Source organism: Bombus affinis, chromosome 2, assembly GCF_024516045.1.
Source record: "Bombus affinis isolate iyBomAffi1 chromosome 2, iyBomAffi1.2, whole genome shotgun sequence".
Taxonomy (NCBI): domain Eukaryota; kingdom Metazoa; phylum Arthropoda; class Insecta; order Hymenoptera; family Apidae; genus Bombus; species Bombus affinis.
In genome coordinates, this window is record NC_066345.1 from 15,190,071 (window position 1) to 15,207,997 (window position 17,927).

Below are 17,927 nucleotides of genomic sequence, written 5' to 3' on the forward strand. Positions count from 1 at the left end.
AACAGTTTGTATAATCTTTTATCAATACAAAAATACCTTTATATCGCAATGTTATTATTGTTTGTGCCTATTGTAGTGAGGTTTAAAGCCTAATATAATTTTTGGTTACATAAGTGCGCGTTTACTACAATTGTAGTTGCTTTTTAATATATTACAAATATTATGATTCGATTGTAATCTTTATATTTCAATGTAACGGAAAAAGACTAATACCAGTTTAAATTTCACCAAGATTTAATCTCAAATACCGTATATGCCATACCATATCTGATATATTGTTAAAAAGAAATTGAAGATTCAATTGTTATAAACACGTAAAACTTTATTTAAACAAAATTGAAAGTTATGTATGTAATCATGTAAGTATACATAAATTTTACTGAATAATAATACAATACTTTCTCTAATTGAACAAACAATTACCCAATCATTTACATTAGAAAAGTAATTATCATTATTATTCATTATATTCGTCATATTTCTAGGAAAAATATCTGTGCGACGTAAAAATAAACACCCAGTTATAACATTTTAGTTGTTTCAGATAAAACCAGGAAAAACAAGAAAGGAAATAAAAACGACATCACATGGTGGATAGAATGGAAATTGCGAAAGTGTATATTTACGCACATGATAAGCCGAAAAGTGATTTGTATCAGATGCAGCGCGGTTCGACTCTGTTGCTTTTGTTCGGAGAACGGGTCGGGGAACAAGGTCACGCAGGTAAAATGGCAGTCGCCGAACGGAGTTCAGCTGTGTTTCAATCATAAGCTCGCGGTCTTGGAAATTACAGGAGCAACCGCGTAAAGAAGAAGAATGGAACGTGCTCGAAAAATTAGTTTCGAAAGCAAAGTCTAGCGAGTGTCGTTGTCGCGTCTCGCAATAATATACACCGGCTTCTTGTCGTGTTTCCCCTCGACCAATCTGGTTAGCTGTACTCTGAAAGTCTCGAGTCGCCGTGGCAAACGCGATTCACGCTCTCGCATCTCATAGATCACGCGAGATCCTCATCGAGTGTCGGGTTGGAAATTATCTGAAGGGAATCGATCGAGCACGACGAAGCTTTCGAATTACGGTTTCACGCCACGGATCGAAGAGAATTCGGCTTGGTGCGGTGGTCGTAGTCGAAGCCGGATCAACTCTCAAAAGCAGTCGTCAACGGAGAAGAGATCGATTCGATCTTTTCGGGATTGAAGAAATTTCAATCCAGCAGATCTCCTTGCAACTTTTACACTTTCATCGGCGGGTACACGGTGAAAAGAAAAAAAAAGAGATCCGACGATGTGACGTAACTGCGCGGCATGATAATAGATACGAACGTAAACCACCTGCGTCCACGATCAGATAAACGGACCGAATTCGAGTTCGGCAAGCAGAAAGAACACGTCCGACAAGGGATTTAGTGTTTGACCTTCGCTGAGAAATCCTGTCAGCAGCAACAATGAAAATGGAGGTAAGTTTAGTGTACACGCGTATGAATAAGAAATTGAGCATGGAAGAGCAAAATCTTACTGTCATACTATCGTACTACGTATCTTGCTATCAAAACGTACTATTTATATCGCCAGTCGTATAAGTATTAGGACACCTGTTCGTTACATTCATTCGGACAGTCTAACAAATTGTACTTCATTTAATACTTATTGCAAGACTTTATTGTAATATTTATAAAAAAGTAACTGGAAAATAAAAATAGTGAAATATTAGAAAATGTTCTAACACTTATGGCCGGTAGTGTACGTGAGAATCAACGGTGTAGAATTGACCTTTTTCCATTGTGTCAGAACAGATTAACATCTGACGCGTAGATGCTATTGTATCGATATTTTTCTCTGGTAGAAGTTACCGTACGAATTGATCAACACAGCGGTACTTTTAAACGACGATCGAGCAGGGAAACGTCAATGGGATTCCCGATTTCTCTCGCGAGCTCTGATATATACGACTCATTACCGATCGCAAAGTGTCGCTTATTCCAAATGAGTCAACGAATTAATTGTTCGAGAAAGTATCTTGGAAAAGATGTCACGATACTCAATGTCGTTTAGTCGGGCAATTTTAACAGAATCGTTCCATCGTCGCTCGAAAGCGGTTTATCCAAATGAAAAATGCGTGAATTCACACGTGTCAGCGTGTTGCTCTCGAAAGACTGGTTGGACGACTATTCAAATCAGTTCGTACGCGATTTTTGAACGTGAGTAGCTCGATTCACGCTTTCTCACTGGAAACTCGATTTTCTTCATTCGGATAACTTAAATGTGAAAGATTATACCTTTCTGATGATCGGTTCGATATCATCTAATCTGTGAAATATTTTAAAAGCATAATTAAATTCAAAACTGTTATTCTATTCATGTTCGTTTAGATTGAAATATCCTTGGTTACTCGTGGAACACAGTAACAGAAAAATTTAGCCTAATCTTTTTATTCTTATTTTAATGTTTCGTTCTTTTAGTATTTTTTTTTTTTTTATTTATAAAGAAATATTCATATATCGAATTAAGCAATAAAGTTGATAGCATAAAGGTAACCATTTGAGATAAGGTAGAACAATAGTAATTACAAACTATTCATTAAGCAAGCGTTAAAATAGAATTAAATTCAATTCTTTCGTCGTTTCATTATTTCCCTTCTTTGTTTTCTTTATTCTTTATTCTTTCATTTTCTTTTTTTTTCATTCTATACGTTCTTAAGATCACGTAGTACTGGATTCTACGAGTAGTTTTTAATGTTTTTATTATGACATTTTATCAACTAATGAAATATTTCAGATGTTTCTAACGCGTTATCGGATACCGTGAAAGAAGCTTTCAGTCGAGGACGGTGGTTAACACCGGTGACGAGATTGTGGACAAATGTAATTCAAATGCAAACTGTCGAGAGATAGTTGGCAACTCGCGGTTGCACTTGCACGCGTTCACGGAGGAACCGGTATCGTGCATCTTTCGACGTGCATATATAATGGTATGGCTCACGAAAGTATTTGTACACTTATTGTAAAAATCCTTTATGTGTATGCATTACATGCGTTATATAAAACATTAAAAAATTTCATGAGTACTTTAATAAGACACAATTGGCACGAAGCCAAAAGAATAATTATATTGGTAAAATTTGGAGCAGATTTGATATAATATAAGGATCACAAAAAAAAGACACGATAAGTACATTTCAATTGGCTTCCTGATTTTAGCGCTACTTTATGATTAAACAGTAGGATTCTAATGACATACAATGGCAATAAAAAGTATTTATACGTATCTTCCTTAACGAAACTTTTTTTTTTGTTGACTTTTATATATTTTATTTATTTAATTTTTATTTGTGCATAGTATCATATTTTTTTAGCCATACGATACTACTATTAAACGATACAAAATTTTAAATACTTGGACTTAATTAATTACTATGTAAAATAATAATAAATATAATGGTGCACAATGCTTTTTGTTAAATTGGTATTCAAATAAAAACAACTTGACAGGTTCAAAGATATAGATATGTAAGTCTTTTAAAAATAGACGATAAGCTGATGGAGTTTTGTAGAAACTAAAAGAATAATTATTAAAACAGGCATTATTTCAATACTACGATGAGTAATGCTTTGGAAGAACATATGTTTAACTTCAGAACCGAAAAAAAGGATAAGGTTGGTAATACGAGACTCACTGAATTTTAAAAAATAAAAAATATAGATATTTTTGTTCCGTAGTATGTCGTCTTCGTATTTAATAATGATTGAATTTCTACCAGTGTTCGAATACTTTCGTGAGCTATTGTATGCACGATTTTTTACACGCGACGAATCATGTAGCCCGCGATCGAACACGAGACGAGCATTCCACGTTGTTCCCGTAAATTGGCTGCGCTTTGAATGCTTATTAATTTCCGCGGGGCGTAATTATCACGCATAAGAAGTATCGTACGGTGTCCGTTGCGTTTCTCAACGGCATCGATGCTGTTTAATTTAATTACATATAAGGTATGTGGGTCGTCGTTGGACGTAGCACGGTTAGTCTTGTTTCTAAAGCGATTCGACAGATGTTTCAACGTCAGGTATATGAAAAATTGAAACAGCTGTTGCGCTTTCAACGATCTTGATGATAATACCATTAATACTATTCGAGAAACGCGATGCTGCAACCTCATGCATTTGTTCTCTGTCGCATGTCGTTTACGTTTTTGAAGTCTATTCAGCGTTAGAAACTTTCAGAATTTTGTAGGTTTACATACGCATACGTGTACAGTGGATATTAGCGAGAGTACGTAAGAAGTGTATAACGACGATTATTAGGCATTCTTAGATTTACGCTGACGATCGTAGAATGAAAAATATCCTTTAATCTATAAATCAAGAGAACTCTACAAATTGACTTCCTAACTACAAATTTCGCAGCGATAAATCATAGGAGCAATCGTCCGCAGACACTTTAGTTAATTATGTATTCCGAATGAGAATCACGGAGTCACTAGGGTCAGTGAGAGATTTTCTCCAGCAAAATAAGATCCGCGTACGCCGACAATTTATTAACGGGTTATCCTCGATCTTGTATCGACCTCGAAATTTATTATCCTTCGACGAAATCGAGCGTGTATCAGCAGAGAGGAATTTTAAGTCGGCCAATTGATACGGATGAAAACGACGACGGGGGGTTACGTCGCCGAGAAGGAAGGAGAGGCAGGAAGATGATCGGTGGCCCATTTTTTTAGAAAGGAAACAGGCACGGGTTACAGTTAAGCAGCCGTGTTAGCCGCTGCTGTTCAGTTTTCAATGAGCAGCATTCCAGACGGCCGGCCAAGCTACAGCTGCTCACCTGGAAACCCTTCAACAAACTCGTTTCAGTAATATTCGGTTCCTACGCGGAAGTGCGGGCGAAACACCTGAGCGAGCTTGCTTCCTTCTGCGAGCCGCGAAAGAGCCGACCCTCTATCCTTCCGTTCTCGGACAGAAGGACATGGCAATAAGTCGCGCGTAATCCGCAGCAAGAGCTAGATCGAAGGATCTGGCCGATCGCGACGATCCGGTGATTGATTGGCCGAGTTCCATTGTCCCGGAGGCTGGGATGAAACTGTGCAATCGTACGTTACGACGAAAAGGTTCCTTTCGTTTCTAATCGCGAACGCGTGTTTTCCCTTGCGATCTGCATTCAAAGAGATCGTTCCTCCACGCGTGGGATCCGTCGAAATGATAAAAACGATGGAGGGAAATTCTCTAAATTTCTAGAATGAAACACTGGCTTTGATTTTTGTCTACTGTTTAAATGATCGTTCATTGATTGATTTAATCTCTTGACAGTGTGATGAAATGACGAAGAATTTGAAATGAACGATTTTGAGACACCCTTCCAATTTTTCTATTGGAAATAAATATTAATAACCGGGTTACGTGTAACGATTAACATTATTACGGTTTTTATACATTTATAGCAAAATTCAAAGGCACAAGAGCGTATAGAATGCACATGATACGTAAAAATATATAAAAATATCCAAAGTATACTATACGTTATTATATTTAGTTTGTAAGCGAAAGAAATCTTTTCTTCACGTGTGTTCATAAAAATATAAATTTACATAAACATCCGCAGTTTAACGATATGTCATTCAGATCTGAAATTTGTAATACTGTATTATTGCCTAAGATTTTCTTATAGTGCACCGTGAATTAATCTAAAACAATACACGAAATAAGTATACATACCAATATTTAGGTAGTACATTCAACATATAACAGTAACGAAAAACTCATTGAAAGTTTGTTTAATCGCTATGTTATATCTGTGCCTCTTTTTTCTAAAGGTAATTATTTGTAGTGCTAAGCGAAATTCTGACATGTCATAAAGAGAAATCTACAATATAAATTGTACACATATAACTTTCTGTTATATCAAATATGATATCTTTAGATATATGGATATTGTTATCGCCGCATTATCGAGATGTCTGAGTCACAGAAAATGGTCATCAAAGTAACATCCGTTTCGCGTTGTCATCGAACGATCTGTCGATCGGCAGCAAAATCGACCTTGGCTTCGATCCGAGGATCTCCATTTAAAGGGTTACGATGTTTCCAATTAAAATCCACGTCCACACATTAAAATCGATTGTAAACGCGTGGACGAAGCTTTTGTTTCGTGGTGGTCGCAGTGTAGAATCAAAGGGCAGTTATCGGTCGCGATACCAATTGATAAAATCTGGTTAAGTATAGTTAGATAAACTATTGAATTCCTCAGGCGTGAGCCGCAACAAAATCGTTAGACTATTCGCATTGTTTCGCGTTATCGTCGAACATCGCGAGATTCGGTAAGCTGGAAAAGCGATTCTGGTTTTATAACGCGTTAAATAACATGGGAAAGAACTAGATAATACAGTGCCACGCATTATACATTGATTACGATTTGATTAAGGAATTGATTAACGAACATGAGAAATGTGTTTTCTACTTTTTCTTATTTAGCCGAGTGAAGTGAGTGTAAAAAAAAAGATGCTGAATAAGAAAAAACGTTCGCTTGTTTTTCTTTCATTCTTTTTAATGAAAGTATAAAACGTGTCTGAAACATACACGTTGTTGTTGAAATGTGATTTTACAAAACTACAGATTGTCGATCTACAGTGATTTTGTTCTTTATAAAATCACTGTATGCGTAATAAAGTAATATAATGTGATAAAATTGATCTTGGAAAGTCAACGGGTCCGTGCAATTTTATATTTCTGTGAACGTAATTAAGAAGGTGGAATTTAAATGGAGATTACGAATACTTTGCATATCTTATAGATCTTTGTACATGATATCCATTCTGTGCATTCTTGAGCCACTAAATTTTCCATAAATACATAAAAATCCCTAATCTAGTAATAATAAATTAAAACTCATAATTATCAAACTTTATGCAACTGTATTGTTATACGTGAGCTCTTTAATTTCAGCATATTTAGTATCTAGAATAATGAGAGAGATACAAATTTTTCTAAATTGCTAATCCAAGCAATAATATCTAAAATTAGCCGTTATATAATTGAATCGTGTATCTAATTCTAATCTATAGACTGCACATACTTAAGTAGAATATATTTCACCCACTAAATATTATAACGATTAATCTACTTTGAATATCTTATATATCATATATTAGTGCATTCTATGCATCTTTATGCTTTTAAAATCCGCAGTCTACCTCAAGTTTGTTAATTGACGATTTAAATTTATAGCCCGCTGATTCGATTCCACGAAGACCACCGTGTGCACAGCAAGTTCTGCTACTAGCCATTAATTTGCCATTATATGGCACGCTTTGCTAAAATTCACGTACTGTTATTTACAAATTGACAAAAGCGCCTGAATACTTATTCAATATATGTTTAAAGAATTACGAAAGCACGAGTAACGCGGAAATAATAACAGCCCGTTAAATAGCGTACGTAAAAGAAGATCGATCCATTTCGTTCGATGTAGCTTGTGCAAACAAGCCACGTTAGTGGTGCACGCTCGTTCTCGTACAGAAAACCTGATTAGCTTCTTTAAGAGCATACTATAAAAATTTTGATGGATCGTACCGACGAAGTGAAGAGAGCAGAACGGGTTAATCGTATGGCAGTCGTGTTCAGCTAGTTTTCTGGAATTCGCTTCCCGTTAGCGAGACGATCGACACGAGGTAGTCTGGAACTTGATTCGTCTCGTGGTTTGTATTCTTTTTTTTTCTGCTTCTCATTGGATTTTTCTCGTATCCTTCGCCCGCATGAAAATCAAGGATCGCGACTAGTGCAATAGGAAGGTTCGTAAACCGCGGAGGCGTTCAGAGACCGGTGTTTAAACTGGTCACACGGTTCATGTTGAAATTGGAATCGAGGGTCAGGTTGCGCCATCATTAATTTAACAATCTGAAAACACCGGTTACTATAATTACGCGAGCCTGCATGAATGCAATCGCGTCCGCCGTGAGGTAGAATTAAAGAGAATCCTCGACTGGAAAAATGTGGAAACGCGGAGGATTCCACGACTTGCTCATCCATCAAAGTCTGCTTCGCGCTTGACGTTACGGAAACATGCGTCGAATCGAGTTAAATCAATGGAAGAGAGAACAATTTTGAAGAACGTTTTTCGTTATTTTTTTGGCGATTTTAAACTTTTTGTGATTCTTCGAGTTTCGATCGTGTTCTTATTAGTACGTCGCGCTTCGTTCCGATGAAGATTTTGCGTCTTGATGTCATTATTTGCGATAGCGAGATCCTCATTTTCAAGTCCGTCCTGAAAAAGCGAACAACGGACTAATAAAAAGGCAATTGAAACTGAAAAAATCACAAATGTATCATTATTCGATCTTTTAACTTTCGATCTGTAATCTTCCTGCTTTTTCTTTTTATTTGAAAGATACAGTCTTTTTTGTCAATTTGTTTTAAATTCTCTATCGTTTCATCTATAAAAGATGGAATTGAACGTGATACCATTTCGTTGCAGGCGGAGCATAGGTTGGAGCAGCTGAAGAAGGCGACGGACAGAATACAGAAGGAGATCGAAGAGGTCACGGAGAGGGAGCACGAGCTGAGAAACGTGGGTAGCATTAAAACCACGTCCCACGAGACGGTGGATTCCAAGGTATGCTTAAAACTTCACGTACATGTATATACATGTGTGTTACGTGTACATATGTACATTCGTGTCGACCATGCTCAAGGTCGTTGAACAAAAGAAAGAAAGAGTAAATGCCTGCGTAGTCCTTATAGGGACGAAACGCATCGGACGGCTGTGATGTCCGTGAGCGACGAGGACGATTATACACGCACTTACTGATTTAATGATTCATCACGTAACGCACTGTTTCAATCTTGTTACGGACGTGATGGGAATTCATCGATGAAAAATTAGATCTTGCGCCACAAACTTAGAAGAAATACTGTTTCAATGAACATTTTTGTTAAAACAAGTTCTACGATGTGAAAATATTATACATTGAATATTTACCACAGAAAATTGTAGTATATCCCTCTTACTATTATTTTTATATACAAAATTTATATACATATATTGTCAGTGTTATATAAAAAACTTTGAAATTTCATTAATATTGTAATGACACGACTGTCGTGATTATATCGATAAAATTTGAAATAAACTTGGAGATGTATATAGACTATACGAGATATTTAGTGCAAACATGTATTTAATAAAAAATTAATATACAACTTGGATATTCATTTTAAACATATAATAAGTGTACAAAGTGGTCCCACTAGGTATCGAGGATCATTGTATAGCTATTCAATACTTTAATTGTATTAAATATCTTCGTGATCTCTACGAAATATATATTTACACCAATACATATAGATATACTGTTGGTGGAATTTTAAGATACAGAAAGTAGAAATACTGATAAGCGATCAAAGTTACACATTTGTTTAATGACTTAAACAGTTAACCCGAAACGGGTCAATCGTTTCTACCTTTTATCTCCAGAAGATAAAGATAAATCATGATAGAAAGTAGTGAGTGACATTTGTATACTATTGTACATTATATACTGCCAATGTTTATGAGTCGAATAAATTCTAATTTTATCATTAATTATACTTACTAAGTGCCTGAGATTAAATATAGCGAATTCTTGAAGTAATTTTATATGCAAAATATTCTGTAGACAGAGCAGAGTCGATCAAGTATAACAGCTTACTTTTATATTTATAGTGGGTACATTTAAGCAGAACGGAACTAACGAGGATCGTGAGCCAACGTCATACTCTTTCGTTCGCCAAAATCGTGGCACGCTTTCGATAATGGAAACAGACGCGCGATCGCCAGATTAATAATCTCGGCATGATCGCGCGATTTTCTATACTTTACGCTAATTAATTAGCAACAGGCGTGCGAAGTAATTGCTACAGGACGCGAGAGTGTGCACATTTATTTCGCAAACAGCCGGTTACATTCGGTTTTCGTAACGCTGCCAGGCCACGATTTCGATGAAAATATCTTATCTGCCGATATGTTAAAGTTAATGTAATGCCATTTTCCGTGAAACGGCCATTTTTTTTGCTCTTGACGTGACTATTGTGTCGTGCTGATAATAATGATTGAAAATGTAGCTCTCGTATAATTTGCGCTTGCTAAATAATCTACAGTGTATTACAAAGGTCGCTTTTGTTCTTAAAGATAATGCGAAGTTATTTCGAATACACTCGTTCTCTATTTGCAAATAGATTGTCGCGTGACTAAATTCTTACGACGTTACCATTACTGCTTCTTTTTTTTAATTAGAATTATCTTCATTTCGAATTGCAACAAATTCAAAACGAATGTATTAACAATTTCCTGCAATAATGTATAACAGGTGCGTCGCATGCCACAAGCTTTGGCCTCGGGAAAATTGAAGAGGACAACGTCCACGCCACAAATTCTGGAAGCAGTCAACCTTACACCGTCTACGCCTACCTTAACGCCAAAGATGACGAATGGAGTCATATCCAGTCGCACTACTCCGACACCTTTGCGTTTTGCAACGGCACCTAGTCAGAAAGGGCTGATGCACAGGTTTCTGGCGACTAGGGGGAAAATATACAAACCAAAATCTGCAGGTAACGACGCGCTAACACCACCCATGGCACCCAGTATCACGCTCAATCCGCTGAGCATCAAGGCTTTCAATAGAAGTCTGGAAATTCAACTCGAACCAGACGATGAGCCCAAGAAGCCTCCCGTTAGAAAGGGATACGTCCCTGTAGAAGAAAAAATTCAAAAGGAATTACATGAGATGAAAGAGCGAGAAAACGAGCTTAGGTAACATGTTTATTTTTAATTTTATTTTACTTTTATAATAGTTAATGTATTCATAACTATTATTTAAGCTGTTCAGAGGCTACATTGGTCAACCCTATAAATTGAAAAATACACAAAAATGACGATGTTACAAATATTGTTTTTCATTCTTTTAAAATTAGAATTTAGAATTAGAATTTACTATTATTTGCGTCATCTTCTTGCGATGAATGAAGTCATTTGTACCTTGACAATTGAATATTAATCGCGTACTTGTATAATGAAATTAAAAAACGAATAGAAGATGGAGTTGATAAATGACAAGATATAGATACTTTAAATGTTATTTTTTTAAGAACTGTAACTAATATAATTGATAATTTAATGTCATTTTCAATCATACATTATTATCGGATTAAGTGTATTTTTGAGGTAAATTATTATAGTTAATAGTAATAATTTATACGTTTTTCATTTCACGATGTAACAAACAATTACATACATTTTTAGATTAATGCGGTCTCAAATGTTGGCCAAGTCTCAACCAAATCTTTTGGACATTGGAAATGATAACGATTCCGATATCTATGATGGTTCAAGTTCGTTAAGAAGCGGTACCTCAACAAATACTTTAAATGAGGATGAAATAGAAAAAGAAGCTAAAGGAAAACATAAGGTATTGCTAGTTCTTTTAAAAATTCCGAATGCGTTAATTATTATTAATTAAATGTATATAGCATATTTAATATATGTGTTTGTCGATGATTAATTATTTGTTTTTATCAAGTATTGGAATGAATTATTACGTATAGATGCATGTGTTCATATCTTCAAACGATGATGAATTACTAATCTTTATTTAATTCTATAGCCAAATCCACGACGTAGGAGCACTCTCATCGCACAATGGGAAAATTTGATAGCTGCAAAAAAGGAGTCTAATGACAATAACAACGAGAGCGATCTAAATTTTTAAAAAATTTCACCACCTTGTAAAAAATAAGTAATCAACGTTTATCCTCGTCTTAACATTATCCCTTTTAAGTACTCAAATCATTTAAGTTAATGGTATGAGCCTTAAAGTGTGCTGCAACACTTTTAGTATTTCAAGCACACATATGTATATTTCAGGCTAATATATATTGCTGGTTTTATTCACTTTTTCAGTTTTCAAATTAATTTATTTAATGTTACGATAAATATTTATTCAAAAGTAAAACATTTACCTGATTAAACATATATTATATTTAATGTCTTTTTTGTTTCTTTTTTTTTTAATGTTTTCAGTATTAAGAAAAAAAATTATCAGTAATGAAAAGAAAATTATCTTCCCTTTGTACGGGTCAACAAATATTATTAAGTATTACAAGCACATATTTAATATATCCGCTTGTTAATTGTAATATATATACCTATTATTATATTATATAGACACATAAAAATGACTGAGAATTCCTAATTCTAAAGATTTCCTTTAACATGTGCTATATAATCGTTATTATAGATCATATAAGCAAGATAATATGTATTATGTACTTAATCAATTGTAAAGAATAATTGTATTCAATTTACTTGCATATGTGATAGTATCGTTCCGATATAGTAATAATAAAAAAATAGTTGTAGTGCAACTATGTAATTAATAAGATACATATTTCAAAACTTTTTCTTGTATTTTTTTAATTATAAACAAAACACCTAAAATGTATTAAAAATATTTGTTTTGAACCATAATAAAAAATATAATAAATTTACATTTTTTTATATAGACATATTAAATTGTAAATATAGATAGTTCTTGATGAATGAATATTAATAAAAAACTTAACATACCTACAATAAGTATAACCATAACCTGGTCTGTACATTCATAAGATATAAATAAAAATAGTTATATTTTTATACGTTTATTTACTATAACATATTTATTAATTTTTTATTTTGTAGATACATCGTAGATAATTATATTTTATTTGCTATGTCCGAGAATTGACAGAAGTAACTTTTTTATTATTTTTCATAATATTAATTTACAAACAATTAATTACATGTATGAAATACAATACATTAATAAATCACTTCTTTACAATATATTATAACATGTAATATAAAATGTATAAAATCTCTGTATTAAATATTTTTCTCATATTGTGAATATCTGTGTCAGTATAATTATTGACTTCCGATTGTGAATAATATGCGAGCTTTTCCACGTGTCGTCGAGTAATACATCGTAATAATGAATCTTTCAAATGCAAAAAAGACAATAAATGAAGAAATCGAAATTTCATTATTAATAAATGTCGTTAACAATGAAGGTAAATGAATGATTTTGGAATATACGTATATGTTTATATATCGTATTAGGTTATATTCTCGGTCAATATATTTTGCTATAATCAAATTTTATTTTATATTTTATGTTACTTGTTTCAGGTCATAACCTTCCTATTTGTGTGCAACATATATTAAATGGAAATTATAAAGATGTCATAAATAATAAGTTATGTTCAAATCTAATTCAAGAATTGAATAATAGCAGTAATATTTCCAAATTAATAAATGACAATATAGAAAAAACAAACTCGCATGATTCTTGGCTATGCACAGGCATAGCTTCTTTACTATATTTTATTCAACAGAATTGGACAGGTCCACAAATTGAAAAAGATATTGAATGGCAAAAAATTGATGAAGAGAATATACTTAGAAATTTATCGTTACACGATGAATGTAATGCAAATGTTAAAATGTCAGATCTTCTTTACTTTTCTAAGATGATATTCTCAAATGAAATTCTACAAAATGCTTATAAAAGTTGTATATGGTGGTTATTTAGAGCAAATCTTTTACATCAACTTATACTAAATGAAAGTTCCGGTACAATATTTGATGAGACTGAACAGTTGATTCAGAAAATCAATGATTTGCAAATGTTGAAAGAAAATTTGTATTGCAAAACATTATTTTATATTGAAGCTGCACAATTTTATTTTTATTATAGGAGAATTCAAAATTCAGAAAAATATGTTAAACTTGCTCAAGAAGAAGCGAAATTAGGCTTAAATCTTGAAGGTGCATTAGGTAAACGTACAAAATATCAAGAAGACAAGGCACAACTATTTTTAGGAATAACTTTAGAAAAGGAACAGTTTCCTTCTAGATGTTGTGAAAATTTACCAAAATCTTTGGATTTGAATGATGATATTAGATTAGAACATATTCAATTTTCTACAAATATAGAAAATACACAATTAGGAGCAGTAGAAGAAGCTATTGTATTAGCAAAATAGTAAGAATATATTTTACATTTTTGTTATACTATATTTATAAAGCAAAACTCATATTTTATTTTAAATTTTACTTCTAATAGCATTCAATTACAGTTATCACAACCAAAGGATAAATTAACAGATGAAGAAGTAACACCTTATTTAACTGTAAGTATTTTTGGCTTTTATATTTTTTATTTTCTTACCAAAGATTATTTTTTAATAGGTTGTGGTAAATAATACAAGAAATTGGTCCTTAAAAATAGCATCTCTATATCATCGGTGTTCTTCAGAATCTGAGGATAAACGAACTGTTGAACGATCAATGATACAAATGGAATATTTAATACATGAACTAAACAAGTCAAAAATCTGTGTTGCAAACAGAATGGACCTATTCTTTGCCAGTGGTCTTAAGCCAGTTTGGGCTTTAGAACAAATGTGGGCACAATTGATGCTAAGTGTTGGGTTAGTAAAGGGTGCTTTGGATATTTTCTTGAAGAGCAAACTATGGGAAGAAGCTATTACTTGTTACAACATATTAGAGCTAAGACATAAAGTATATATTCTAGTTTATGTAATTTCTTCTTAGCATACGTGAAACAAGTAAATTTATATTTTATTTTTAATTTTAGGCAGCAGAAATTATTCAGCAAGAAATATCTAAAAAACCATCAGTTCAATTATGGTGCTTATTAGGTGATGCAACTCAAGAACCTAATTGTTATAAAACAGCATGGGAACTATCTAATAAAAAAAGTAGTCGAGCTCAAAGACATTGGGGATTTTTTTATTTTGCCAAACAAAATGTGCGTACATAAATATAAGCTTGAAAAGTTTTCCCTTTTCTTAGTAATTTAATTAAATACATATATTATTTTTTATTTTTAAGTATGAGGAAGCTATACCACATTTAAAATTATCAGTTGAATTAAATAACATTCAAGAAAATGTTTGGATTAGACTTGGATTTGCTGCTTTACAAGTGGAAGATTGGAAATTGGCAGCAACAGCATATAAACGTTATTGTGCACTAGAACAAACAGTATGTATTAATATTTTCAATTATTAATTTGTTATGTAATAATATATATTAAAGAATTTGGCGATTTAATTATAGACATTCGAGGCTTGGAATAATTTAGCAAAAGCTTATATAAACCTAGGTGATAAAGTAAAAGCTTGGAAATCTCTTCAAGATGCTTTAAAGTGTAACTATGATCAGTGGCAAGTTTGGGATAATTTAATGGTTGTTAGCATTGACTTAGGACACTTTTCAGAAGTACGTACACATAATATTAATAAAAATAAAATTTAACTCTTCCCAAAAATCATATATCTTTTAACGATTTATGTCTTTTACACATTCTTCTAGGTAATTCGATGTTATCATCGTATTTTAGACTTGAAAAATCACCATTTAGATGTTCAAATTCTTGATATACTTACTGATGCTGTATTAAACAATGTAAATGATTCAGATGGAAAGCCTGCACAAAAATTACTTCCAAAAGTTTTAGAATTATTTGGAAGAATTACTTCATTTATACCTAATAATTCTGATGTTTGGAGAATGTATGGACAACTTACTTTTCTTAAAAAAACTGATATTGATAATGACAAAGCACTACACTATTTACACCAAGCACATCGTATTGCCGTATCAGATCCCAAATGGCTTTTACAAGAAGAATCAGTTCAGAAAGTATTACAATTGTGTTGTATGTTAGCAGAAATGTATTTGCAATATGTTTCCAATTGTGAACCTAAGAAAAAAAGAACACTGTTAGCAAGTGCAAAATTATCTCTTCAGGGAATTGTGAAAAAAGTTAAAGATAAAGAATGGAATATTGAAAAGATTTGTCTATCTGTAGAAAAAGTTGAAAAATATTTAAATACTGTAATAATTGAATTAGAAAAAATAAAATTGACAAATTGAATATATTTTATTTTTACTATATGCAAAATGGCCGCATTATGTACTAATTTTTACTCGGAAAGTACAAAATTATATTGTAATATTATTATATGTTAGCATTAATTAATTTTTACGAAAATATAATTTAATAAATTTTGTTCAAAGTATTTTATGATTATTTCAAAAAATTACATATAGTCTTATGGAAATTAAGTATTACGTTTGCTCTTATCACTATTTTTTCACAGTTTGAATAAATTATAAATTTACATACATTTAGCTTTATGGATATTAAATCATAACTTTACATTGGAAATGTAAACTTTAAGATAGCCAAGTTTATGAGCGTGTGATAGTATCCATGGTAATTTATCTATAGTCGATTCGTAAAAATTCTACGTTAGGTTAATATCAAACGATGGCATGGCAACTACTTAGTCTTACTTCAATTACGATCACGAGAACGTAACTCTGAGCAATATAAATAAATCAGTAAGATTTTATAAAAAAAAACCTTATAATATATTAAATATATTTTACATATCAAGAAAGTTAAGTAATTATGGAAGTATTAAAAATTTTTATATAAAAATATATAAAGTTTATGAATTACAGAAACTTTAGAGACTATAAGCATATTAATTTTTTAAAATAAAATTTACTTAATTGTAATTCATTACTTTTTTTAGATGGCATTTGCTGGAAAAGTTGTATTAATAACTGGAGCTAGTTCTGGCATTGGAGCAGCAACTGCTGTACAGTTTTCACAACTTGGTGCATTATTATCATTAACAGGTCGTAATATACAGAAATTAAATGAAGTCGCTGAACGATGTAAGTCTGACAAACCATTAATTGTAACTGGAGAACTAACTAATGAAAGTGATGTTGAAAATATTATCAAATCCACTATTAAACATTATGGTAAACTGGATGTCCTAGTTAATAACGCTGGTATATTAGAAAATGGAGGCATAGAGAACACTTCATTAGAACAATATGACAGGTATAAGTCTATCTTTTGTATATCTAGCTTAAATCAATAAAATTTAATCTTAATTTTATACAACATATTAAACATGTAAATATTTTAGAGTTTTCAACATAAATGTACGTTCAATATATCATTTAACAATGTTGGCTGTTCCATATCTAGTAGAATCTAAAGGTAATATTGTGAATGTATCAAGTGTAGTTGGAATAAGATCCTTTCCAGGAGTTTTAGCATACAGTATGAGTAAATCAGCAATTGATCAATTCACACGATGTATAGCTCTTGATCTTGCACCAAAACAAGTATGTTTGATTTGAAAACTTATTAATTACAATAGTAGCTTTTATATTTAATCTTTAAATTATAGGTGAGGGTTAATGCAGTAAATCCTGGTGTAATAGTAACAAATCTTCATAGAAGTAGTGGAATGTCAGAAGATCAATTAAAAGCATTCTTTGCTAAGAGTAAAGAAACTCATGCACTTGGCAGAACAGGAGATCCTAACGAGGTTGCAAAAGCAATTACATATTTGGCAAGTGACGATGCCAGCTTCACTACAGGTGTAACTTTATCTGTTGATGGAGGAAGGCATCTCATGTGTCCTCGCTAAATTATATTTTATATATGGTGGAAATAATAATTTTATGCCTTTTTAATTAAAAGTATGATAAAAGTCACATTCAACATTAATATATTGTATTCTTTTTAGAAATATTCCTCATGTTAAAAAGTAACGTTTCTCAATAAATAAATAGTTTAAATTTTATTTCTTATTATATAATGTTCACAATTTATTAACCTATACTAATTTACCACATTATTTGCTGATTTATAAATATAGAACTATTATCTACTCGTTTAAATTGTGTTGTAATACCACAATAAAAAAACATAGCAAAATACTTTAATTATATTAAGACAAAAATGATTTCAATATTGCTCAAATTGAAATAAGAAGATAATTGAATTTAAACGCAGACGATTTTATTTTA

At 32.2% G+C, this 17,927-nt stretch overlaps 3 protein-coding genes and 1 long non-coding RNA gene across 8 annotated transcripts; 3 read left to right on the plus strand and 1 right to left on the minus strand.

Annotated features, from left to right (window-relative positions):
* Nucleotides 1-681: 681 nt before the first annotated feature.
* LOC126925345 (uncharacterized) lies at nt 682-12,416 on the plus strand. Of its 4 annotated transcripts, none has more exons than XM_050740827.1 (6): nt 682-1,453; nt 2,772-2,964; nt 8,457-8,594; nt 10,327-10,772; nt 11,262-11,427; nt 11,623-12,416. In XM_050740827.1, exons 2-6 carry the CDS (start codon nt 2,962-2,964, stop codon nt 11,725-11,727), a joined length of 858 nt encoding a protein of 285 aa, XP_050596784.1. In that variant the 5' UTR covers nt 682-1,453; nt 2,772-2,961; the 3' UTR covers nt 11,728-12,416. The 4 variants fall into 4 exon arrangements, with proteins under 4 accessions (XP_050596784.1, XP_050596776.1, XP_050596758.1 ...); XM_050740801.1 differs by lacking the exon at nt 682-1,453 and adding an exon at nt 1,934-2,194 and having other exon boundaries at nt 2,772-2,857; XM_050740819.1 differs by lacking the exon at nt 2,772-2,964 and having other exon boundaries at nt 683-1,453.
* A 319-nt stretch (nt 12,417-12,735) lies between these two features.
* LOC126925267 (tetratricopeptide repeat protein 27) lies at nt 12,736-15,963 on the plus strand. The gene is made up of 8 exons (XM_050740643.1): nt 12,736-13,069; nt 13,188-14,043; nt 14,125-14,191; nt 14,250-14,582; nt 14,659-14,832; nt 14,916-15,068; nt 15,144-15,305; nt 15,399-15,963. The coding sequence occupies exons 1-8, from the start codon at nt 12,991-12,993 to the stop codon at nt 15,960-15,962; spliced, it is 2,388 nt and encodes a 795-aa protein (XP_050596600.1). The 5' UTR covers nt 12,736-12,990; the 3' UTR covers nt 15,963.
* On the minus strand, nt 14,793-16,358 carry LOC126925411 (uncharacterized). The gene is made up of 3 exons (XR_007713921.1): nt 16,216-16,358; nt 15,614-15,789; nt 14,793-15,513 (listed from the first exon to the last, which is right to left on the minus strand). It is a non-coding gene; the product is annotated as an uncharacterized LOC126925411 (long non-coding RNA).
* Nucleotides 16,303-17,701, plus strand: LOC126925363 (3-oxoacyl-[acyl-carrier-protein] reductase FabG-like). 2 transcript variants are annotated; one of them, XM_050740830.1, is made up of 4 exons: nt 16,303-16,433; nt 16,631-16,947; nt 17,036-17,237; nt 17,303-17,701. In XM_050740830.1, the coding sequence occupies exons 2-4, from the start codon at nt 16,631-16,633 to the stop codon at nt 17,543-17,545; spliced, it is 762 nt and encodes a 253-aa protein (XP_050596787.1). In that variant the 5' UTR covers nt 16,303-16,433; the 3' UTR covers nt 17,546-17,701. The 2 variants fall into 2 exon arrangements, with proteins under 2 accessions (XP_050596787.1, XP_050596785.1); XM_050740828.1 differs by having other exon boundaries at nt 16,351-16,492.
* Nucleotides 17,702-17,927: the final 226 nt, after the last annotated feature.